The sequence below is a fragment of the Drosophila erecta genome, unplaced genomic scaffold (genome assembly GCF_003286155.1).
Source record: "Drosophila erecta strain 14021-0224.00,06,07 unplaced genomic scaffold, DereRS2 tig00000021-arrow-pilon, whole genome shotgun sequence".
NCBI classification, from domain to species: Eukaryota; Metazoa; Arthropoda; class Insecta; order Diptera; family Drosophilidae; genus Drosophila; species Drosophila erecta.
Genome location: NW_020825198.1, coordinates 12,360,108 through 12,383,258, shown reverse-complemented (window position 1 = coordinate 12,383,258; position 23,151 = coordinate 12,360,108). Strand labels below are relative to the sequence as shown.

At 45.7% G+C, this 23,151-nt stretch overlaps 11 protein-coding genes across 12 annotated transcripts; 4 read left to right on the top strand and 7 right to left on the bottom strand.

Annotated features, from left to right (window-relative positions):
* Nucleotides 1-99: 99 nt before the first annotated feature.
* LOC6544793 (NADH dehydrogenase [ubiquinone] 1 beta subcomplex subunit 5, mitochondrial) lies at nt 100-1,142 on the top strand. The gene is made up of 4 exons (XM_001972464.3): nt 100-349; nt 413-642; nt 755-861; nt 922-1,142. Exons 1-4 carry the CDS (start codon nt 265-267, stop codon nt 1,058-1,060), a joined length of 561 nt encoding a protein of 186 aa, XP_001972500.1. The 5' UTR covers nt 100-264; the 3' UTR covers nt 1,061-1,142.
* Nucleotides 1,137-1,806, bottom strand: LOC6544792 (autophagy protein 12-like). Its single transcript, XM_015158712.2, has 3 exons — nt 1,606-1,806; nt 1,407-1,543; nt 1,137-1,348 (listed from the first exon to the last, which is right to left on the bottom strand). The coding sequence occupies exons 1-3, from the start codon at nt 1,679-1,681 to the stop codon at nt 1,226-1,228; spliced, it is 336 nt and encodes a 111-aa protein (XP_015014198.1). The 5' UTR covers nt 1,682-1,806; the 3' UTR covers nt 1,137-1,225.
* A 148-nt stretch (nt 1,807-1,954) lies between these two features.
* LOC6544790 (protein KRI1 homolog) lies at nt 1,955-4,927 on the top strand. Its single transcript, XM_001972461.3, has 4 exons — nt 1,955-2,178; nt 2,253-3,754; nt 3,817-3,980; nt 4,046-4,927. The coding sequence occupies exons 1-4, from the start codon at nt 2,061-2,063 to the stop codon at nt 4,818-4,820; spliced, it is 2,559 nt and encodes an 852-aa protein (XP_001972497.1). The 5' UTR covers nt 1,955-2,060; the 3' UTR covers nt 4,821-4,927.
* LOC6544789 (differentially expressed in FDCP 8 homolog) lies at nt 4,855-6,563 on the bottom strand. The gene is made up of 2 exons (XM_001972460.3): nt 5,708-6,563; nt 4,855-5,655 (listed from the first exon to the last, which is right to left on the bottom strand). The coding sequence occupies exons 1-2, from the start codon at nt 6,459-6,461 to the stop codon at nt 4,943-4,945; spliced, it is 1,467 nt and encodes a 488-aa protein (XP_001972496.1). The 5' UTR covers nt 6,462-6,563; the 3' UTR covers nt 4,855-4,942.
* A 324-nt stretch (nt 6,564-6,887) lies between these two features.
* On the bottom strand, nt 6,888-9,226 carry LOC6544787 (larval serum protein 2). The gene has a single exon (XM_001972458.3). It carries the CDS (start codon nt 9,213-9,215, stop codon nt 7,110-7,112), a length of 2,106 nt encoding a protein of 701 aa, XP_001972494.2. The 5' UTR covers nt 9,216-9,226; the 3' UTR covers nt 6,888-7,109.
* A 905-nt stretch (nt 9,227-10,131) lies between these two features.
* LOC113563945 lies at nt 10,132-10,511 on the bottom strand. The gene is made up of 2 exons (XM_026977787.1): nt 10,437-10,511; nt 10,132-10,373 (listed from the first exon to the last, which is right to left on the bottom strand). Exons 1-2 carry the CDS (start codon nt 10,464-10,466, stop codon nt 10,155-10,157), a joined length of 249 nt encoding a protein of 82 aa, XP_026833588.1. The 5' UTR covers nt 10,467-10,511; the 3' UTR covers nt 10,132-10,154.
* A 715-nt stretch (nt 10,512-11,226) lies between these two features.
* On the top strand, nt 11,227-13,143 carry LOC6544664. The gene has a single exon (XM_001972457.3). It carries the CDS (start codon nt 11,227-11,229, stop codon nt 13,141-13,143), a length of 1,917 nt encoding a protein of 638 aa, XP_001972493.1.
* A 309-nt stretch (nt 13,144-13,452) lies between these two features.
* On the top strand, nt 13,453-17,017 carry LOC6544663 (nuclease-sensitive element-binding protein 1). Its single transcript, XM_026977786.1, has 4 exons — nt 13,453-13,954; nt 15,094-15,831; nt 15,921-16,018; nt 16,479-17,017. Exons 1-4 carry the CDS (start codon nt 13,780-13,782, stop codon nt 16,524-16,526), a joined length of 1,059 nt encoding a protein of 352 aa, XP_026833587.1. The 5' UTR covers nt 13,453-13,779; the 3' UTR covers nt 16,527-17,017.
* A 328-nt stretch (nt 17,018-17,345) lies between these two features.
* On the bottom strand, nt 17,346-18,586 carry LOC6544662. Its single transcript, XM_001972455.3, has 2 exons — nt 18,033-18,586; nt 17,346-17,965 (listed from the first exon to the last, which is right to left on the bottom strand). The coding sequence occupies exons 1-2, from the start codon at nt 18,519-18,521 to the stop codon at nt 17,555-17,557; spliced, it is 900 nt and encodes a 299-aa protein (XP_001972491.1). The 5' UTR covers nt 18,522-18,586; the 3' UTR covers nt 17,346-17,554.
* Nucleotides 18,587-18,973: 387 nt separating this feature from the next.
* LOC6544661 lies at nt 18,974-20,403 on the bottom strand. Its single transcript, XM_001972454.3, has 3 exons — nt 20,003-20,403; nt 19,708-19,931; nt 18,974-19,614 (listed from the first exon to the last, which is right to left on the bottom strand). The coding sequence occupies exons 1-3, from the start codon at nt 20,312-20,314 to the stop codon at nt 19,047-19,049; spliced, it is 1,104 nt and encodes a 367-aa protein (XP_001972490.1). The 5' UTR covers nt 20,315-20,403; the 3' UTR covers nt 18,974-19,046.
* Nucleotides 20,404-20,746: 343 nt separating this feature from the next.
* On the bottom strand, nt 20,747-22,659 carry LOC6544660. 2 transcript variants are annotated; one of them, XM_001972453.3, is made up of 5 exons: nt 22,586-22,646; nt 22,249-22,505; nt 21,498-21,904; nt 21,303-21,430; nt 20,747-21,237 (listed from the first exon to the last, which is right to left on the bottom strand). In XM_001972453.3, the coding sequence occupies exons 2-5, from the start codon at nt 22,477-22,479 to the stop codon at nt 20,846-20,848; spliced, it is 1,158 nt and encodes a 385-aa protein (XP_001972489.1). In that variant the 5' UTR covers nt 22,480-22,505; nt 22,586-22,646; the 3' UTR covers nt 20,747-20,845. The 2 variants fall into 2 exon arrangements, with proteins under 2 accessions (XP_001972489.1, XP_026833515.1); XM_026977714.1 differs by having other exon boundaries at nt 20,748-21,237; nt 22,249-22,509; nt 22,586-22,659.
* Between the last annotated feature and the right edge of the window lie 492 nt (nt 22,660-23,151).

Genomic DNA, 23,151 nt, shown 5'->3' with positions numbered 1-23,151 from the left:
TATAGAGAGACAACAAAATATAGATCGTAATAGTCGTTGTAATATATTTTAATCAATTGTTCACCACATCATCTTTATCTAAATAACTTGTTAATTTTTTTAAAACGTTTATGGTGCAGCCAGGCCAAAATCACTCTGCCATCCCTGCTGTTATCGATATATCAAAACAGGCAAACGGTCTACCAAAAGTGTGACCGTTGCTGCTCGCAACTTCAACACGACCAGTTCCAAAATATCGTGAGATTTACGCAAAACTACTTGAAAATGGTCGGTTGGAGCCGTTTGCTTTCGCCGGCGGCGAAGTTCGCCAGTTACCGGGCTGTCCTGCAGGAGCCCGCTTGCCGGAATGGTGAGCACTCCTTGGATTATCCACCGTAAACACACTTCACATTACGCAACCATATATTTCTAGCACTGCAGCAACAGCTGCGCAGGATGGGTGGCGATCATGGACACCACCACATGACCATCAAGCCATCCCGCTTCCAGTGGGACAAGTTCAAGGATCTGATGCACTTTTACGTAATGCTCGGCGTCATCCCTGTCACCGCATTGGTTCTCTACGCGAACATCTTTGTGGGACCCGCGCAGCTCGCCGAGATTCCGGAGGGCTATGAGCCCAAGCACTGGGAGTACGAGAAGGTATGCGTTCAGAACGCTTGTAGATATTGAGTTAATTTCTAAAGGCGTAATATCCCTTTATTTATTTATTAAATTTATGATTGTAATTCCAAGATTTATCTTTATTCTCTAGAACCCCATCTCGCGCTTTATTTCCCGCTACATTCTGAACTCGGATCAGCAAAACTACGAGAAATCCCTGCACTATCTGTACGAGGAGAATGAAAAAGCTCAGATGCGGTATGGCAAAAGGATACAAACAAGTTATATCCCATTGAAAACCAATATATTTCCTTTTAGGCTCCTAGAGGAACAAGTACGTCGCAAGATGTCCGAGCGCAACGATTACCAGGCCTACTACTACCGACCATCGGTGGCCAAATACCACAGGATTTCGAAAGAGGCTGCTGACGAGCTGGAGGCCCTGCGCGGAGACTAGACCCCATGTAATATTCTTTTAATACCATTGTTAGGCTCCCGTTTTGTGGGAAATAAAGTGTGAAATCGACTTCACATCAGCATTCTTATTCACATTTAATAATATACAAATTACACAGTAGTCGAATAAATACTTAAGACTTAGCAAAGTCTTGTGCGTATCGATTTAGCCCCACGCCTGATTCTTGCAGTAGTAGAGCACCAGTTTCCCGTTGGTTCCATGGCACTCGTACAGGTTCTTGATTATCTGATCTGGGGCGGGTGCGAATGTCTGATTAACGTAGAGGAACTGGAAAATTAAGATGACATTTGAGATAGGGTTCCCTGGAACTTCGTTTACTACTTGCAATTTGCTCGCTGGCATCAAGTTTGAGGAACTTGTGGATAAACTTCTGGATCCAGCTGACGGTCTTGTTGGGATCCACGGTCCAGGTTCGCTTTTTGATTATGGGCACATTGCCAGTGGCGTTTAGAAGAATGCAAACTGATAACGAAGCCTTTATGATAAAACAACCCAAAGCATGTAAAGTTGGCTTTGATTCTCACTCTTGGAACCATCCTTATCGGCAGGTGTGGAGGAGGAAGTGCTCAGGGCTGCCTGGGATTCTGGTGTCTCTGCCATTTATTTGGAATGTGACTAAATCGGATAGCTCTAAATTAATAGATTAAAATAGCCAATTGTAAATAAAATAAAATCTGTTAGAGATCAGAAAACAATGAAGAAAATATCGATAGGTTTCACAAGATTGGCGATTTAACTAATTACTTAAAGAAAATATGCTGCAATTATCAGATCATGTTGCGATAGAACAATTAGTTATATTTCTTTTTATTTTTTAATTACTCAAATTTGTTTTTGTTTTGTTTGAAACTTTGAAACCTGCAAAAACTTTGTTAAATTGTCCACCTCTAGCGATAACAGCGGCTATGCTATTTAACATTCGGCTGTTATTGTAACACGTGTGGAGTTCACTAAACAATCCAGGAAAATAAACAAAACTATGAATAATAAACTTTTTGAGGGCTCCGACGACGATGGGGAGGATCTGCAGTTGTCCACCAACAAGGACTATGCCAAGACCTACAACATCTTGCGCAAAAAGGAGCTCCTACAGAAGTGTAAATTCAGAATCCGGTTCTACGATCATTTGCCATTTTTTAGTTACATACATATATTACCTAATATTCCGCAGATAAGGATCGTGGCTTGGATGTTTCCGAATCGGAGTTCGACAGTGACAGCTCGTCATCCGAGGAGGACGAGGTGGACCCCAAATTCGACCAGGACTTCTTTAAGACACTTTCCTCGTTGAAAAGTAAAGATCCACGTATTTACGACAAGGGTACAAAATTCTTCAGTGAGTCCTCCGGCGATGAAGATGATAAGGATGGGGAGTCTCCGAAAAAGAAGAAGAAACCTAAGCCAGTCACCTTGAAGGACTACGAACGAAAGGTAATTTTGGAGCATAACGGAAAGTTTGAGAGTTCGGATGAGGAGCAGCAGGAAAAAGAGCATGAGGAACTCCAGCGAGCCCAGTCACCAAGCGCCGTGGAGGAGGAGCGCCGTCTGAAGGCTGAATTCCGGAAGGTGATGAACAAGGACGACGACAGTGAGGATGAGGAATTTGGAGGTATATTCAAGAAGCGCAGCAAAACCAAGGAGCAAACAGCTGCCGAGGAGGCAGACTTTGCCAAATGGCTGGCGGGAAAACAAGCGGAAATTCAGCAAACCGACAAGGAGCAGTTGGAGCCTCTTAAACAGTACTGGAACAGCAACAAGCTGACCCAGGGCGAGAGTTTCCTCAGGGATTACATCCTCAACAAGTGCTACGCAAACACGGATGAGTCTGCCATTCCCACCTACGATGAGATCGTGGGAGAAGCTGCCCCGCTCTCCGAGGATGAGCAGGAACTTGAGAAGCAGGCAGAATTTGAGCACAAGTACAATTTCCGCTTTGAAGAACCAGATGCGGACTTTATTAAGCGCTATCCCCGCACCATCGAACAATCCCTGCGTCGCACGGATGACAAGAGAAAAGAAAAACGCAAGGAGCTCAAGGAGCGCAAGGATCAGGAGAAACAGCAAAAGATGAAGGAACTGGAACTCATTAAGGAAATGAAGCGTAAGGAGATCGATGAAAAGATACGCAAATTAAAAGCGGTCACGGGCAACGATGAGCTCGGTTTTCGGGACGATGAACTCGATGAAGACTTTGACCCGGCGGCCCACGATCGTCGAATGCAGGAACTTTTCGACGATAATTACTACAATGTGGACGAAGGCGAGGAGAAACCTGAATGTCCCTCGGATATCGATGAATTGGTGCTGGAAGATTGGGATAACTATGATCCCAGACAGCACCCTAACGGGGGCGATGAGGATTATGAAGGACACTGCGAGGACGACGACTTCAACATGGATTGCGAATACGATCCGTCTACCGCCAAAGAGCAACTTCAACAAGAGCTCATTGAAAACACTCGTGGGCGCAAAGGACGAAAGGGTAGACGAAATCGCTTCATGGAGATGATCCAGGCGGAAAAGCCTGCATTCAATCCTGAGGACGAAAAGACGTACAGTGAATACATCGACGAGTACTACCAAATGGACTGTGAGGATATCATCGGAGATCAACCCTGCCGATTTAAGTATGTGGAAACCACACCAAACGATTTTGGGTTGACGATAGAAGAGGTACATTTTGGATTAGATTTGTTGAATTCAACAAGTGATACGTAATCCTTTTACTTCTATAGATCTTGCTGGCCAAGAACAAGGAGCTTAACCAGTGGGCTAGCTTGAAGAAGGCTGTACAAAACAGACCGGAACACGTAGAGAAAAAGGAGCAACGTCTTTACAAGATGAAAGCCAAAAATGAAGACCTCAAGCGAAAAATATTCAAGAGTCTTTATGGAGAAGGGTAAGTAATTTTAAATAACCCTTAAATATAGAAAGGGTATCTACTAAAACTTAACCATCATGCAGTTCTGACGACGAGGAGCAGCCAGTAGAAGAGCAACCAGCGGCTACACCAGCTGCTGAAACGCCAGCGCCAAACGAAAACGGTCAAGTCTCGACGGAAGGTTTGTCCAAATCAAAGAGGAAACGCCTTAAACGTAAGGCTGCCGCAACAGCAGCAGCTAGTGCCCCTAAGGTTCCAAAAGAGGAACCTGCCGTCAAAGATCCAAAGCAGGAACCGGAAGGATCTACAGAAGGTGTACAGGCAGAAAATTCGAAGAAAAAAGCCGATCCTTCCCCTAAAAAAGGTAAAGATGACGGAAACCAGGAAACTAAAACCAACACAACGAGAAACAATAAAGCTTTTAAAAATAACAAAGAGCATAATAATGTGCAAAATGGATTCCAAAAACCCCAAAATAAATCAAACAAAAATGCAAAGACAAAGTCAAACAACGCGTTTAAAACTACGGAAAATGCGCCTACAAATGCAGAAAACCCAAATGGAAATAACCCTTTCAATAAGCCACAATCCAAAGCCCATCAAAGGCAAGAGCTGCCTCCAATTCATAAAAATCAAGGGGAAAGCAAAAAGGGACCCAAAAACGATAGCGGTCGCAATCCCTTCAAGAAATCAAACCAAAAGCCAAGTGCCCCCTTCCCAGCAAAGAAAACGAACAACTTTAAGGCGAAAAACAAGCAAAATAACAACAGTGGAATAACCGACGATCGATTAAAGGCATATGGTATAAATCCCAGAAAGTTCCACAAGCGGGAAAAATATGGAAAGAAGGATACGTAAAAAGTAAGAATAAATATAAGAATAAAACTCGATATATAGTTATACACTTTAACGTTACATTCTATGTACATATGATAACATATTAAAAACCAGCACAGCACAATGAACTCTGATTTGATCAGTTATTCCGCGGGAGTCACGTCATCATCGGTGGCCACCCCGTCATCATCTTCGGTGCTCTTCATGCGATCCAATTGAAGGCGACGTTCTTGGATGCGGATGCACTTGGGGCAAATCATATTTTTGCGCGTGAGGCAAACTCGGTGGAAGATGGAATTGCACTGATCACACTTGATGCAGCCATCGTCAAAGGGAAAGATGACCTCGTTGTTGCTACAAATCTCGCAGATGTACGCTTGGGCAAGGCACATGGGGCAGGATCGTATGTGATCATTAAATGCCTTGAAAACTCCTTGTAGGAATTCAATGAGCGCTCCAGACTCCACCTGGCTGAGATCATTTAGGGAATAGAACTCATTTGACTGGGCCAGATGTCTCCTGACGCCTAGTTGCTGATCGACCAGCTTCAACTCGCTGGCGATCTTGCAGGCAGCCAGATAGTGGCGCATATGCACCAGGTTCTGGCGCAGTTTCTTTACCGCACACAACTTTTCTACGAACACAAACAGCTTGGGATTGTCCTCCTCCAAGCGGATGAGCGGTTTGTTTAGGAACAACCTGATCTCTTGGAGCGCTGTGCGCGAAACTCTGCGTGGTGAAAAATCCCAATTGTGGATAATGCGGGCTGGTATAAAGTTGCTATCGTTCCAGTTGCAGCGAGGGCAGTAGTACAACCCACTGTAGTCGCATAAGCGTGGCTCAATCCAGGTATTCTCTATAAAAAGAAGTCGAATTATTGGGGACTAAAGTGACGGACGGCAACCTACTTATATTGAGCATCGTTCCGCATTCGGCGCACTTGTACCCCTGGGAGGCAAGACCGATTTCTGGACATATCTCCGAAATGGGATGCTGGCGCTCTGAAACCAGAACATGGGCACAAACCCTCTTGACGCTATCGATGCACTTCTGATGGACCAAGAATCCGCAATCGCTGCACACGTACGAGTTCTGCACCACGCTCCAAATAATGGTGGTGCAGTGGTCACAGTAGTGCCTCTTGGCGGCTGCCTGCAGGCGATTCCGTTTGCCGTGATGCGGATGGTGGGGCACAAAATGATGACCCACCACCGCACGAATGGCATTCATGACGACCATGTCTGAGGCCAGGGAATGCTGCTCCTGGGCCTCCTCCAGTTCCTGCAGCGAGTAGCGCAGATCCACCAAGTGTCGCACCAGCCAGCGACGCTCCTCGCTGAGTTCCTCGCTCAGCAGGACGAGATCCCTGCAATGGGCAATGGCCGCCTGGAGATCCTGGATATTGGCATCGCTGGTGAAGATTAGGCGCCATTGCTCGCGCACCAAGGAGGCGGGAATGGGCAACGCCCTGTACTCTGCACTTTGTGGGCCACTTTCCTCGCTGCCCCCGCCCTCGGATCCAGATCCAGTGGAGCCCGAGCCTCCAAGGCCAACTGTTGATCCCAGCGAGGATGAGACGTGCAACAGGTTGCTGGCGCTCTCGTTAATCAACTGCGCCACTGTGCCCGGAATGCTGGTGAGACTGTCTCGCCAGGAGCTCATTTTTGGGACAGAACAACAAAACAAGTCTTTTGTGTGTTTTTTTTCCAGACCAGGGCTGCGAGCAGTGGTGCAAATGGGCGAACTAGTTCCGCAAACTGCAGGTGAGTGCACGCATCCCTGGAATGCATCCTATTACAGTGACATAAAAAAGGCGCACGTTAACAGCGGTTTAATTATTCATAAATATTTGTACTCGAATTTTGGGCAACGTGTATATTAAATAGTAAAAAATAGGATAACATTGTTCTTCTTAAACATATTCAATAATAAGTTGCGATCAAAAAAATCTGTTTATCATATATTTTTCTATTCGAAATGGAAATTTTACAAGTTTGTGGAACTTAAAATACCAGATTTATCCTTGCTGCTTCAAATAAAAGAGAAAACTGGAAAACTGAAAATATTTTGCAAAACTAAAGAGGGAAGTACTAGTGTTGAATACGTTTATTGTTTGATGGTCGCAAGGTGGACTGAGAAGCTGGAAAAACTGAGTTAAATTACGATTTCTATGGGGTAAGTGGATGCAAACAAAGATATAACAAGGAAAACACGTAATCTATCCGATATACATAGTTAGTTCGTTGGTAGTGATGGTGCTCGTTTGGGATTCGTATTCGTATGCGTTGGGTCCAGGTCCAGCTCGAGGATCTAGACTACGTTGGTGTGCTCGTCACGATGGAAGATCTTCACGTCGAAGAACTTGAAGTTGTTGACATCGAAGTAGTAGTCGTGCTTCACCGGTCGGTTGAAGGGGAAGCCGAAGGGCAGGGCGTCCACGTAGCGGGATCCGTGTCCCACACCGCAGCTGACCACCGGATCGTAGCCGGAGAACTGGGCAACCTGGGGCTGGTGGTACGGGTAGACCATGTAGAAGAACTGGAACACCTGGCCGCCCTTCTTGCCGCGGGGCAGCATCATCCTGTTGGGCACGCCGCAGTGGGACTCCGACTGGTCCAGCTTGAACTTGTAATCGCTGTTGGTGGCGTCCAGCAGCTTCTTGTAGAGTTCCAGGTAGGTGGTGCGATCGTTCACCCAGATGGTGAAGTCACCGCTGGCACGCTTGATGTGGTTAACGCCCGCCTCCAGATGCACCTTGTAGTGCTCCAGCTCGAAGAAGTTCTGGTAGTTGTGCTCCAGTGGGATCACGTGTCCGTGCTCATCGTACTTGGGCCCAATGAAGACCTTCACCACGGCATCCTGCGCCTTGTCGGAGGTCACGTCCAGGGTGAACTCGAAGGGCTTGTGGTTGAGGCGCTGCTGGCGCGCCTTGATCACATAGCTGGATCCCTTGTAGTGGGAGTTCCTGCCGAAGATGTACAGCGGATCGGTAGCTCCCTCCACGGCGGGCTCCACATTCACGGCGTTGCTGATGTCCGAGTCGAAGTGCTCGAAGTAGGTGGTCAGGCTCTCGGGCATGTGAACGGCATCGATGTGGACACCCTCGAAGGCGTAGTCCTTCTTCTGGTACTCCGGATAGGTCGCCATCAGATGCCAGTAGTGGTTCACAATGGTCTTGTACACCTCGTAGAAGATGGGATCGCGCATGGAGGTGTCGTAGTGCATGAACAGGCCGGGGAAGCTCTCGTCTCCATTGCCGTAGTGGTTACCCTCGTTCACGATGAAGCGGTACAGCTTGTCCAGACTGCCGTAGAACTTCTTGTCCACGCTGTCCGCATTGCCCTGGATGATGTTGCCCAGCACGTTGATGCTCTCAACATCGAACTTCTCGTTCTTGTGGATCCAGTCCATCACGCGCTGCGTGTACATCTCCACGTGCTCGATGTGCTCGTAGTTGTGCTCGTGGTAGAAGCTGTGGTGGTTGTCCCGGTGCCACTGGGGCACGCCGTAGTAGGAGCGCAGGTTGCTGGCATAGCCGGATTCGCTCGGCACGTACATGTTGAAGGCGGGCACCTCGCCGAGATCGTGGGACAGACGCTCCAGGTACCAGCGGGCCAGCAGTTGCCAGTGGACAAACAGGTAGAGCTCACCGCGCCGATCCTTGTTCAGGACATGCTCCTCGCCGCCCTTGGTCCAGAAGGGATAGTCCAGGTTGAAGTAGTAGTAGAAGGCATTGAAGCCCACATCCTCCAGGTAGTAGGCCAAATCGTGGTCGTAGTTCAGGGCGCCGTGCACATTGGAGTAGTTGGTGCGGATGACCACGTTGTAGATGTTGTCCATCTGCTTGACATGGTGGAAGCCGTGCATCTTGTAGTGCTCGGCCCATTCCAGAGCCTGGCTGTCGAAGAAGCTCCATGGGTGGATCTCGTAGTGGGCCGGCAGGATCACTCCCTGCATATCGTCGCGGAACAGACTGGCAATGGTTATGGCGTAGACGAACAGCTGCTTGTTCACGTGCTGACGGGCCCAGAATACGGCGTGCTGGAAGGTCTCCCAGTTCTTGGCGAAGTAGAAGAGGCGCACCAGACCCACCACGTACTCCTCGTGCTTCTCGTACATCACCGACCACACCATGTCATCGGTGAAGGGCTGGTGCTGCCACAGCTCGAAGAAGTGCTCCAGCATCTCCGGGTGCACGTAGTCGGCGACATGTTCCCACGGCTTGTACTCCATGTAGGTGGCCGGGAAGTGGGTTGTGAACACATCGTCCTGGTAGATGTGCTGCAGGATCTGGAACATGAAGCTCTGCTTGGTCAGGAAGTCCTTGTCCGCCACCTTGGAGTCCAGGTGCTTGGCCTGGCCCAGAGCAGCCAGCAATGCCACCGCAGCTACTGCAATCACCGTGAACGACTTCATCTTCTCGAGTCGATTCGAATCGTACCGCTGCAGTGATCGGTAGCCAGTATTTATACCCCCGGATCGGCGATACGCAGATTGCAATCCGGCCAATGACCGGTCGCATCCGTAGCCTTGATCCGACATCGCCGGATCTGATCGACCCGTGGCGCTCGGAATCTCAGCGCCAATGCTGCATCCATAATTGCAGGTGATAAGACCTCCGATTAGGCGGACATTCGCGGATCAATCCGACATTATCTAAACTCAGCAGCTGCAAGATCCAGATACACCTTTTTCACCTGTCCGCATAGGACGAGTTGCAGTCCATAGAAAGAATGCCCCAAGTAGCACGATTCAATGTAAACATGAAATGCATGTGGGCTACTAATTAGTTACTCCCACTTGCATTTGCAACTTCAAAAGTTCATGGCACATGTCATTGAAAATGTGCATAAGTTCACCTATTTTGTCGCTGTGTAATGACTTTTAGTTTTCTAGACTTCAAATCGATGACTGTGGTTTTTTCCACATATCAACAGGTGACGGGCCCCTGATTAACACACTTCAATAGCGATTAGGATTACATGGCCGCAGATCACCTGTCAATTGAGGTGTTACTAGGCAGCTCCTCGATAGCTTTGCAGTCCGCTTTGTTCGCCTGGTCGCTCTTTATCAACCCATGCTAAAAATATACCCAATTGCAAAACACGGAGCATCATGTTCACGGACTCAACAAAGAACAATGGACCATCGGATGACCCGAAGGTCAATGCATAACACATTTCATTTCATTCTTCAGATGTCACTCCATATGTGCAATACTACTATGCAGATATTCTGGAAAAGATTCTCTTCATTTGCATAGAAATAATTACCTATGCTGTAAGCCTAAACAATCCTTGGTTTTTATAGTGTAAACAAACAAATAACTGAGTGCACAGGAAATACAAATTTATTTTACGAAAAGTACCCATTTCGCAGGTAAATACTGTCCGAATTATTTGGGGGCTGGATGCGAGGAAGTCTGCGAGCGGCCTCTCGATTCTCGTCGGGAGTTATGTTGAGCACCTCCGCCGGATGTTCCGCCCGTTGACTTTGGCACGAGGCTCTGGGTTCCGGAGACTTGTAGAACTCCGTTGTCCTGCGGCGAGGATACATCTCGCAGGTGTCCAGGATCTGCGACCGAAGGATCTTCATCGAACTAGGTTCGAAGGGCTAAGTCAACAATGGCGTACTTACGGGTTGGTTTGAGGGCGTACCGATATCCATAGTTACAAAACTTTTATTTTAACTTGAAAAATTTTAAAAATTTAGAAATTTCGCATTGATTTTGTCTGGTTATTCGAAAAATCTGGAGAGAAACCAAACCGAAACGGGCGGAAATAATTTGTGAGAATTGAAAAACAAAATCAAGGCACGCCTTTATTTAATGATTTGCGTTTGATGATTTAAAAGATGAATGAAGTTGAAGATGAATGTTTAAGTAAGCATTGGTTTGTTGCAGCTTTTACATATTCTTTGAATATATATTTCTAACATATATCATTCAGACTTCGAGAATACAAACGTAAGTCTGGTCGATTCAAGATGACTACATAGTCACACACTTGCAGACTTCAAAATATGATTCATCCGATTAAAACCGACTATGCAGCTTCAGAATAAACAACACCTTATCAGTACAGGTATTCATAATTTCAAAATGTTGTCAGGTGCTTATTGCTAGTCAAAATAATATACTTTCTTTTATAAGTATACTGCTATTGGCTTGGAGGAATTTAAAATAAAGTAACCATTGCAACCATTCAGTTTACTTTCTTAATTTTCTTGAATGTCCATTCCTTTTATATTTATTGTGTTGAAATCAGTTTAAAGAACTTTTCTTAGCTACGCACCCCAAAAAAATTAGCTGCCTAATGAACTTCTCACGCAACGCTTTTCGTAATTGGGGATTACGGCTCCCAAGGGAGAACCTCCACAGGTTGGGGTCACCCGAAGCATAGTTCCCTGGTTAGTCCACTGCGGCAACATGAGGTCTTTGGTTGGTTTTCTGCTCCAATTGTATCTTCCCGGGATCTATTCCTTGGCCGGGACTGCCTGTCGAATAGCCGTGGCGCAGAATGTCCAGGTGACCTATCTGTACCGCTGCGCCAGCTGCCCGGCATCCTTGGAGGCGGATTACTCTGCCTTGGAATTGGAACTCTATCGGTGTGTGGGCAGTCGATTGCCCGTAATCACAAGGAACATCGAAGCACATGAGTTGGAACCTTTACGACAAACGGACAGCCTGAGTATCTTCCACATTCCGGCTGGAAAGAAGGGTGATTCCCTGATTCGCCGCATCCTGGACATGTTGAATCCTCGCCAGAGGCGCAAGCATCTGCACAAGTATCTGTTTATTTGGCCGGATGCCAGAAGGCACCAGTTACTGCGACTTTTTCGTGCCAGTTGGGCCAAGAATCTGCTCTACGGATTGGCCATTACCGGTAGCGAAAATGGCACCTTCGACTTCGATCCCTTCGCCTGGGGTGGTCTCCAAGTGGTTCAGCGGATGGATGGGAATGTGCACTACCCAAGAAAGATGAACGACTTAAGGGGTTACCCATTGCGTTTCTCCATGTTCACGGATCCCTTGATGGCGGTGCCCAGGAATCCTGTGGAGACTGCTGGCTACATGGCAGTGGATGGCGTGGCGGCCCGAGTTGTTGGCGAGATACTGAATGCCACCGTAACGTATGTCTTGCCGGTGGACAACGAATCTTACGGTCGCTGCCTGCCAGATGGAAACTTCACCGGAGTGGTCAGAGACATAATCGCTGGTCACACCCACTTTGCACCCAACTCGCGCTTCGTGCTCGACTGCATTTGGCCAGCTGTGGAGGTGTTTTATCCTTATACCCGTCGCAACCTGCACTTGGTGGTTCCCGCCTCTGAAATTCAACCGGAGTACCTAATCTTTGTGCGTGTCTTTCGGCGAACCGTGTGGTACCTGCTGTTGGTCACCCTTTTGGTGGTAGTGCTGGTCTTCTGGCTGATGCAGCGCCTGGAGCGGATGATTCCCCGTCGCGGAGTTACCCAGTTTCAGGCAACTTGGTATGAGATTCTCGAGATGCTCGGCAAGACACATGTGGGGGAACCGGTGGGCAGGCTGTCCTCCTTCAGCTCGATGAGGACGTGCCTTATGGGCTGGATCCTCTTCAGCTACGTCCTGTCCACCATCTACTTTGCCAAACTGGAGTCTGGCTTTGTGCGACCCAGCTACGAGGAGCAGGTGGACCGAGTGGAGGATTTGGCGCACTTGGATGTGCACATTTATGCGGTCACCACAATGTATGATGCAGTTAAGATCGCCTTGACGGAACAGCAATACAATCTGCTGGAGAACCGGAGTCATCAGTTGCCCCTGGAAATAAGCACATCCTATTACCAACCATTGGTTCGGCGAAGGGATCGACGAGCGGCGTTTATAATGCGGGATTCTCACGCCCGTGACTTTCTGGCCCTCACATACGACTCGCAGGAGGAGCGACCAGCCTACCACATCGCCCGGGAGTATCTGCGCTCCATGATATGCACCTACATCTTGCCCATAGGATCACCCTTTCTGCACCGCTTGGAGTTCCTGTACAGTAGCTTCCTCGAGCACGGCTTCTTTGAGCACTGGCGTCAAATGGATATGATCACCCGGGTTGGTGCGTCCCCGGATGCCGAGGAGTTCCTCGAGGATCTGGGCGATCAAACTGACACCCCCAGCGAGGTGGCAGCTCGTAACAAGAAGGTGGTTCTCACCTTGGACATCCTGCAAGGCGCCTTCTATCTTTGGTCAGTGGGGATTGGCATTAGCTGCATCGGATTTGCTTTGGAGCAGGCTCATTGGTTTTGGAGCAGACAGACACTGCGGGATTTGGCTGAGTCCAGAAATGACTTACAAATCTATTATAATTAACATTTTACTACAAAATGTATATGTTTATATGTCACTATAAACAAAATAATAGTTTGCTTATGTGGTTTAATAAATTTTAGATTTGTTTTTAAGGTTAGGTAAGTACAAGAAATCCAAGAAGTAAAAACATTAATACATATCATGATTTACAATGCGAACTACTTTTATTTGATGTTGTATTTAACGTTTAAATTTTAACGTTTTTTTTCAATTCAAGTGTAACGACTTCTTGAGCAGTGCTGTTATGGCTTTACATTGCGCGCCGAACAGCACGCTAGAGACACAACAGCGCCCTGTAACACAACATCGATAACACATATCGATAATAAGAGTGCAAGCAACCCTGCCTCCGGCTGTCATGTTTCACTTCCGGAGCTTGCGAACAAAATAGAATCGCTAAGGCAAAGAAAACCCTGCGAGTGGCGAGTGTTTTAAGATCACACTCACAAACAACATCCAAAGTGGTTAGTGGCAGTTGAGAGAGTGCCCCAAGACCCCGAAAACCAGCCGGGCAGACACAAACAACACCAGCACCAGCACCAACAACAACATCGTCCGCAGCAGCATCAGGCTCGCTAGCATTTCCCGCTTTTCGTTTTCGTCGCAGAACAACAAATAACAAAACCACGACAAACGATGGCCGATGCCGCAGAGAGTAAGCCACTGGCCGCCGAACAGCAGCAGCAGCAGCCGCCGCAGCCGGAGCAGCAGAATCCGCCGAATCCGCAGGAGCAGGACCACGAGCAGGAGCCGCTGGACGAGCTGCAGGGACAGCAGGGCCAGCCTGCTCCGCCCACCAAGGAAGTCATCGGTAAGGCTGAAACTCGCATGTTAAACCAAAATCCCAACCAATTTCATTCATGTGCCGCGAACACATGGCGGCTGCTACCAAAATAGCAATGAAAAAAAGGAGGAAAAGAAGAACAAGAGCATGCCTCCCTGCGCTCGCCTCTCTATGTGTGTGTGTGTGTGTGTGTGTGCGTGTGTGTTTTGGGTCTTAAAATATACGCGGGTCGGCCATTTTGTGCGGCTAAACGCAACGCATGTATATATGTATGTGCACGAATGCTCGCGCCGCCGGCTAACCAAATTGAAAATTCTGCCTTTTGCCGGTCGTCTGTCTATCCACCCACCCAACCACCACCACCCCGACCCCGACCCTCCGCTCCCCCCTTTAAAAAATCCCCCCCATAGATGTACACACACACACACATGCAGAGCGGGCCAGGGCAACCCAAATTGTTAATGCGCGCGCAGCAGGAGTGCGAGCGAGAGGGCAGACAGCCGGTGCGGGTGTGTGTGTCATTGTTTTGGTACATCTATTTGCACACACACACACACACACACACTTGCAAGCACATTTGGCTATAAGGCGATTCCAAAACACGAGACCACAATGCAACCAATAAGATACGACAAGATCTGGCGATTACTACCATATATTACCACAAAATTTGGGATACCACTATATTTTTGCTCATTTAAGTATATTATGTGCACATACTTATAATTTAATCGCAACTTTGGTAACCATAGTTCAAAATAATTGTTGTTACCCAATAATTTCTGGTATTTTCGCACGCTTCAATGAGTTACAAACTGCGTATTAGGTTAGTTCGAGATCTATTGCGTTTTGCTCCTCCTGTATAATGAAAATCTCTAAGGTATTATTTCAAAACTACCACTATTGTATACAATTTTTAATTTAAAGGTTTTCTAATGCGACTTTTTGGCCAATTTCACACTTTAAATTAACATGGTATAATTTATATCCTTTTATAAATTTTATACTTATTCATACAGAAGAATTTGCAACAGATCCCAAACAAGTTTTACTCCATATGAACTAAATAAATGACCATTATAGTTTTTGGAATGACCATAACAAATATAATAAATATTGCGATCCATTAAGATTATTCATATTTTTTCTACCTTTGCCATTTGCAGCCACCAAAGTCACCGGCACCGTCAAGTGGTTCAACGTGAAGAGCGGCTACGGCTTCATCAACCGCAACGACACCAGAGAGGACGTCTTCGTGCACCAGAGCGCCATAGCGCGGAACAACCCCAAGAAGGCAGTCCGCTCGGTGGGCGATGGTGAGGTTGTTGAGTTCGACGTGGTCATTGGCGAGAAGGGAAACGAGGCGGCCAACGTGACCGGTCCCTCTGGTGAGCCGGTGCGGGGCAGTCAGTTTGCGGCAGACAAGCGCCGTAACTTCCGTCCCTGGATGAAGAAGAATCGCCGCAAGGATGGCGAAGTGGAAGGCGAAGACGTTGAATCGCCGGTGCAGCAGCAGCAACAGCAGCAGGCGGCTCCATCCGTTGATGGGCAGCCCCAGCAGGTGCAAACCGGACCGCGTCAGCCACGACAGAACTTCCGCCGAGGACCACCCGGTGGACCGCCCGGAGGACCTCGAGGTGGCCCCCGAGTACCTCCCGGCGGAGCTCCCGGTGGCCCCCGGCGCTACAACAACTACTATCCGCGTCAGCCGCGACGCGGTCTGGGCGGCGGTGACGGCAGCGCCGAGCCCGGCGTCCACGATCAGAACCCGGAGGGTGTGCAGCGAGGCGAGGGTCAGGGACCGCGTCGCGGTGGTGGCCCACCAGGCGGACCCCAGAGGCGCTTCTTCCGCCGCAATTTCAACAATGGTCCACCGCCACCACGCCGCGACGGCGGAGAATACAGTGAGTATAGCCCAGATCTAAGGTGTTGACTATACTATACACACTTATAGTGATAAATATTAATACTAATATTGCCTCCTTATTTGCAGTTCAAGGCCAGGGACCGCCACGCCCTCAACAGCCACGTCAACGTCGCCAGAGGAAACCAAATGGCCCTGGCGGTGGTTCGGAGCAGCAGCCACAGCAGGTAATGAACTAATCACCAGCACGACAGAAACAACTGAAACATCTTCGCCAAAGCAAAACTACGATAACAACATCTAACTAGTAAACATCAGCAACAGTCAACGGCAACCATAACAACAAGGTCTACAATAATAACATGGTGGAGGCCTCTTGAAAACTGAAAAACTAACAAAGTGCATTACAGTTGCATTCATAAATAACCACTAACAATCAGAACAGCCACTCGCACCGACACAAAAAGCAGAGAAACAGCGATAAAGCGGAGAAACCCTAACATTTAACACTTAACTTAGAGGCTTTGGGTCTAACATTCGTATATTTTTAGTTACCTGTGACCAATTGGCTAACAAACACACATTTAAAAACGAAAACCGCATTTTACTTTCAACCATTTTAAGATTTTAAGTTGTACTTATGTTTATGATTTCTACCCCTCGCTATGTTCCCACACAAATCCCTAGAACGGCGCTCAAGAGCTGCAAAATACAACCACAGAGAGCACTGCATAGAAAGGATCGTCGAACCTTCAAAAAACCGTCAACATCATCAGCAGTAGCAGCAGCATAATACTACCATCGCAGAAGCAGCAGCTCATCGTCAACATCAGCGATCACTGCAAAATGGTGCAACAAGATCAGCAAATATTGCAGCAAGTTTGCTAAATGAGCCGCCGCGTTTTTTCGGTTTGTTTGCTTTTTGTTTTGTTTCGTAGGGCAGCAGAATGAATTGTAGAACTTATAGGAAACTAACATCGTAAAAATTTATATCAAATTCAAAAGAATCCAATTTCCATCAAACCTGGCCGTCAAAAGTTTGCATAATTGTGGAATTTTATTGTATGAACAACCATAACAAAGAAACATTTAAATTACACAGCAATTTAGCGCCGGTATACCTTAACTATTATTACAACTTTTATTTATTCTGAAAGCATTGTTACCGTTGTGCGTTAAGCAAACGTTTCTCGTTTTAAGGAACATTAAAAACCTATACAACCACACGACTTGTCCCATTTATACATCATCTCGATTCGAAACCATGTAGCCATCAGGCGGAAAGAAGGCCCACTTAATGTATCAAAAATGAAAGCAAAGCAGAGCAAACAAACAAGCGAAAGAAATCATGTAATTCACAGCAAACAAACAAAAAAACTGTAAAAGAAGCAAAAATATACAACAAACGCAAGATGGCAACAAAAGAAAAGTAAAAAAAAACTTTAAAAACGTATTGGAAAAAATAAAAAAATTGAAAAACACTTTGGCATTGTTTATTTGTGTAAATTCTAAAGTAATTTAAAATGATTTTTTTTTAATGTGAAGCGTAAATGCTCCTGAATATAATATGTCATATATTGGTATTTTATATTACAATGGATGGATTTATTATAAAAATGGCTTAGGAAAGTTATAAGCATGATTTTAGTACCTTTTTTTTGGCGTTTTTTTTAAACACAATCTACGTTAAATTAGCAAATCATTTAGTCTGCAATATAAATTAATTTTTAGGCTAATTTACACTCTTATGGCATGGTGAGGTGCTACAGGTTTGTGGTCAAGGATGTGACTGTGGAAATGTTCAGTCGCTCCAGACGACCCAGTACTAGTAGCTCATCAATGGAGCGCTTGGCGTAGAACTTTTGGTCTTCGTTTAGCCGCAGGAAGGCGTGAGCCCAGGCTTTGGCATAGGATTCAGCTTCGGAAATAGCACTGGCATCGAAGTGGTAGCCACTTTCCTCTGATTTGGGCTCGATTACATCATGGCTTATGTCCGAGGAAGTATGGTGGACGTCAGATAAGTCCAGCTCGATAGGCACCTGGTCTTCCGTCTCCGCAGTCTCAGCCTCACCCTCGTCTTCCAGCTCCTCTGGCTCAACCGACAAGTTCTCCTCGGAAAAGAGCTTTAGCAGTGGTCTGGAATTGGAGGACTCCAGTTCACGCTCGCATTCCAGCTGCAGGATAATACAGATGATATAGTTTATGATTGCTTCAATATACCAAGCAAGGTGCAGCACTTACAGTGCGCTCCTCTTCCTTAATGTCATCCTCCAAGTCGCTATACTGGGTCAGCGGATCCTCATAGAACTGTTCACACTGGGTGGCATAGGATGGCTGTCGCTTGGTCTTCGGTTTCTGGACGCGCGGCGACTGTTGGCTAGCTGGGGTCGCGGGAGCATGGTTGTAGGAGTGACTCCCGTCGGTTAGATGGGCGTTCTGCTTGATATACCGCGCGTGGCACTTGTGGATGCGCAGATTGGAGGTGGTGCCCCCGGTGCTCTGCATCACTCTCTTGCAGCCCATGCAAAAGTATCGCCATTTCAACTTTGTACCGTCCGGACGAGCGATTTCCCGGTAGACGTTCCACACGGAGCTGCGCTTGTTCTTCTTCACTAGCCGATACTCCCCGGAGTTTATCTTCATCAGGATGTCCAGCTGCGCCTCCGTGCACTTCTCCTCCTCGGGGGCGTGTATAAAAAACATATTTCGCCTTGCAATCCTGATGGTCATGGCAAAAACTAAACAGACGAAGCTCAGAACCAGGTGGCATCACCGGCAAGTTGGTATCGATTTTTGATTGCAATCGAAATCGACATTTCAGAAATTATAATTTATCGAATTGAGGAAAGTACAAAATATTTTAGAAAGAAAAACAAGTGAAATTCAAAAACTAAAAATATAATTAATTCAAGTATTTTAAAATCAATCAACTAATTGTGTAAAAATATATAATGTTTTGAATACATTGCTGCAAATGTTAAAAATGAAATATTTTTATAAAAATTGTATTTATAAAATTTTATTTTATTAAATCTTTAACTTATCTACTGATTTGTAAAAAAACGCAATAAATTACAAATCATTTTATACTTAACCATAGGTGTTTTATTCTTGATTAAAGAAATTGAGTAACTTCATAAATAATTATTAATATTACGTCGAAAGTTGAAAACTAAACACCGTTTTCAATACAATATCGAAATGAAGATTTCTACATGTTTTATAAAAGTAAGAACTTTATTTGCGAACGGGTATTTATGAATGTGAGCCTTCTTTGGGATTACTAAGAAGATCCATAAAGTCTTTATGAAACGACGACATCTCTCGTACAAAAAACTTCATCAGTTTGCATTTTTTCTTCTCTATGACCAGCTTTTCCTCCTCTATTTCCATCATTCTAGCGGCTCTTTGGCGTTTAGACCTTCTCATTTCCTCAGTTTTCGAATTCTGTTGATCGAGCTCGTCTTCGTAGTTCTCCTGGGAATGCACAGTGGATGATTCTTCTATTTCCCTAATAATGTTATCCTTCAGAATGCGCAGTTCATCCACGTCTTCTTGTACGTCTTCCGCACATTCGTTTCTATCGAAGCCATCCCTTTCCCTGGTCTGTACATTTTGCGACTGTAAGTAATTGGACACCAATGGTTCATCAAGTTGACTGCCAAATGAATTCTGTTCGCTGGTCGTGATGGGTACATTTCCAGAGTTTTCCAAGGGCATACTGTCAATAATGTTACGATCGGAAGTAAATATCATCTTTAGAGTCTCGTAGTATTCCCACTCGGATTTGTGTCCAGTCGTTTTTTCCATGTGCGATTCTCGTCTAGAAACACATACATTTTAGATAAGTAAATGCAAGTAGAGGATGTAAAATAGGAGAACAATTTTATGTTACATCAATATTGGCGATTTTTACCGATATTGTTGACCCATGTCGTCAATTTTGTTCTTGATTTCCGTGAACGTGAATCCCAGTGTCTTCATCTCGCCGGTCATTTTCCAGATAACCTTGACCCGCTTGCGTGTGTCCCGCAAATCGACGCAGTGTTGTGCCCAGAGCTCGAGGAGCAGTTCGACTGCGTGGAAGGACCACTCCGCCGGCTGAAAGTTGTTCCAGCTCAGGCGGCGCTCCAACGAATCCTGCAAGTGGGACACGAGACAATTTGTGTTATCTTCTGGGAATGAGTGAGCCACGATGTGGTCGTACGTACGTCTAGCTTAGGAGAATGGATTTCCGCGATTCCATCCTCGCACAACTCCTCGGTGCGCAGGTAGTCCACATGGCACTTGTGGGTGCGCAGATTGGACGTATTGAAGGATCGCATGACGCGCTTGCAGCCAGTACAGAAGTAGAGTCCATTGATTATGGCACCGTCGGTGCGCACGATTTCCCGGTAGACCTTCCAAACGGAGCCGCGTTGCTTGCGCCGCAGCAGCCGGTACTCGCCGCGGAGCACCTTCGACGAGATCTCCTGGTTGGATTCGAATTTCGACACGTCCTGCATCGTGCAGGCATCAATCATTTCGTCCTTATGCTTGAAATGTATAAACAAAATGTATCTAGGGATGGACAGCAGCGCAAATTCGATTTTTCTATCGAAGTTTCTAGAAGTGGCCAGCATCGGTGTTGCATACATATCGATAGTTTTATGATATCGTATTTTTCAATTCGAAATTTTAAGGTTAATTATTCATGTTAAAAACATCCCGAAAATCGTGAAACTAAACAAATAATTTGTCACAATCGCATGCCAACGGAATCAATAAATAAATAATTTAAATAATAATAATAATAAAATTAATAATAATAAATAAATTTTAAATAAATCAATATCATTTTAATTTAAAAAGTTTAAAAACACCTAAAGACTATTATTTCATTGCATTTATATTTACTTAAAATAATTTGTATTATTTTGTACGGTCAAAACAATGCAAATTTGTATATTTGTATATTTAGGTTACTTTGAAGTGACGCAATATTACATTAAATATTTAGTTAATATTCTGTTGCAAGAGTGCAATCCTATTTTCTATAACACTTAATATTTAATTTACTGATTTTTATGCTTAAGCAAATAAACGATATCTTTGTGAAATGCGTTGAGCTCCAGCAGAGCCTCCTTCATAACCTGCAGCTTCTCTCGCTCGATAGCCAGTTTTTCCTCCTCTATTTGAAGGAGTCTGTCCGAATGGCTGCTCGATTCCGTTCTTTTAGTCTGATATTTTGAAATCGGCGATGGGGATAGATCCTCTAGGTGCTCCTCCACCTCCTCATCATCGAGGACTTCTGGAACAATGGGTGAGGGAGTTCGCGTTCTTTTCATGGCTTTGCTCGCAACCACTTCATCTTCAAATTTATTCCCATGGTCGTCGACCATAGCTTCGTCTTTTATTGAAGCCGATTCTTCATGCTCATACTCCCCATCGCTGAACAGAACTTGAGCTGCAAAATATGCGTATTTGTAAGATATCATTTTATAAGCAGCGTTTATTGCGGTTTGGTTTTACCTGGATTTTCGGCGATGATGTCCTCAAACACATCGACTGCTTTCGTGCCAATCAGAAGTGCTTGCAGCTTATGGAAGTGTTCCCACTTGGATGGAATTCCAGTTTCCCGAACTCTCTCAGCTTCTATCCTGTAAATTACAATATAAAAGTTATGATAGATATTGGTCTGCAAAATGTAAGATATATATGACATACCGATACTTTCGCGACAAATTGTCCATTTTGGTTTTAAGCTCCGTGTGACTGGGTCCAAACTGGCTCATCTCCTTAGCCATTTTCCGGTAGATAAGGACATTCTTGGACTCGCCACGAAAATCGTTCAAGTGCTGTGCCCACAGTTGCAACAACATTTTCTCCGCATCCTTTTTCCAAACGTGCCGCTCCGTTTTCGTGTAGTAGTCCTCAAATTTATCCTCCTTCCCTTGTTTTTTCGGCAATGGAGAGATGCTATTGGCTCCGTTCGCCGGCTCAACGCCAACTTTCTGTGCGACGTTTATCTTTCCGGCTCGCTGTGCTCCCACCTTGGGTCCATCGTCGACTAGCAGTGCATGGAGCGAACTTCTCATGCGCGGTCCTGGCTTTCGACGCTCTGGTGTTATTTCCTGGAATAATCCATTGGTTCAAGAATTAGGATATTTGGCATATGTCCAGGCAGAAGCGTACTCATGCAGGCAAGTAATTTAAATAGATATTATACAAATATTGTCCCTGTCACTCCCAAAATATATGAAATGTACAGACATCCTAACGAACCTCATTTCACAGTGCAATACCTCACTATTCTGATATAGGAATGTACGTTTAATCCCTATGCAAATGTAAACAAGTCTATCAGTGGACTGGCACAATATAAACAAGAAATCTTGTTTGATAACTATCCAGACAACGGCAATCAGCTTGATTAGCATTAGCCTGAATTGTAGCCCATGCGGGGCGAGGGACTCACTTCCTCCGGCTGCGAATCCTCCGCCAGGAAGACGGTCTCGTAGAATTTCTCGTATTCCGATTTTGGCGGGAACGACTGCTGCGACTGAGATGCTGCGGCTTTCTTTTCGGCAGCAGCTAGGCTGCGATTTCGACTGCTTAGGGCGATTCGCTTGCTCCTCGGGCCGATGAGTGTGCTCCGCGCACTGTGTTCCTTGGCGCCGCCGGCATCTGCACTTGTTCGCGATGGCATAGTGTTGCGCTTCTTGATGTACAGCACTTGCTAAATGCAATTGTTCAGTTTTTATTATGATAATTGTGCTTAAAACTGATTAAAAAAATATTTTGTAATTTCTCACGTTTGTTGTCGTCACTAGAGGTGCAAGAATAACTGATAGTTCTGCAGTACTATCGATGGTCGCTGTAGGGGAAACTTCTCAGCACTGGCTAGCGGCGTGTGATATCGATAAGTTGCCATTAATGCACAGCCCTGGTTAGCGTGGCGGTCAATTTAAAAATATGTACTAAATTGGTTGGGCTGTTGTAAAAATAAAAGTGAGGCGGTATGTCGACATCTATTTGAATGAAGTTGTTCAAAGTCTTCTTGTGTGAAGATTGTATTAACCTAAATAAGTATCTTTTAAACTAATTTTCATGCGTAAATAATTTGATTAACTTTATTAAGGAGTATTATCAAGAATTATTATTAAGGTGCGTTTCATATACCTCTGTATTTATATTTGATAGACACCGTCCGTAATACAATAGAGACAATTTAATTTAAATGAATTGATGTAGGGACAATTACAGCAGATGTTTGCCCATGTGGATTTCGCACGCACTTTTAGCTAATCAAGCTAGGTCAGCCGGCATTTGGCGCAGCAAATGTACATATCTGCATCTGCGACTGCGAACAGCATCTGCA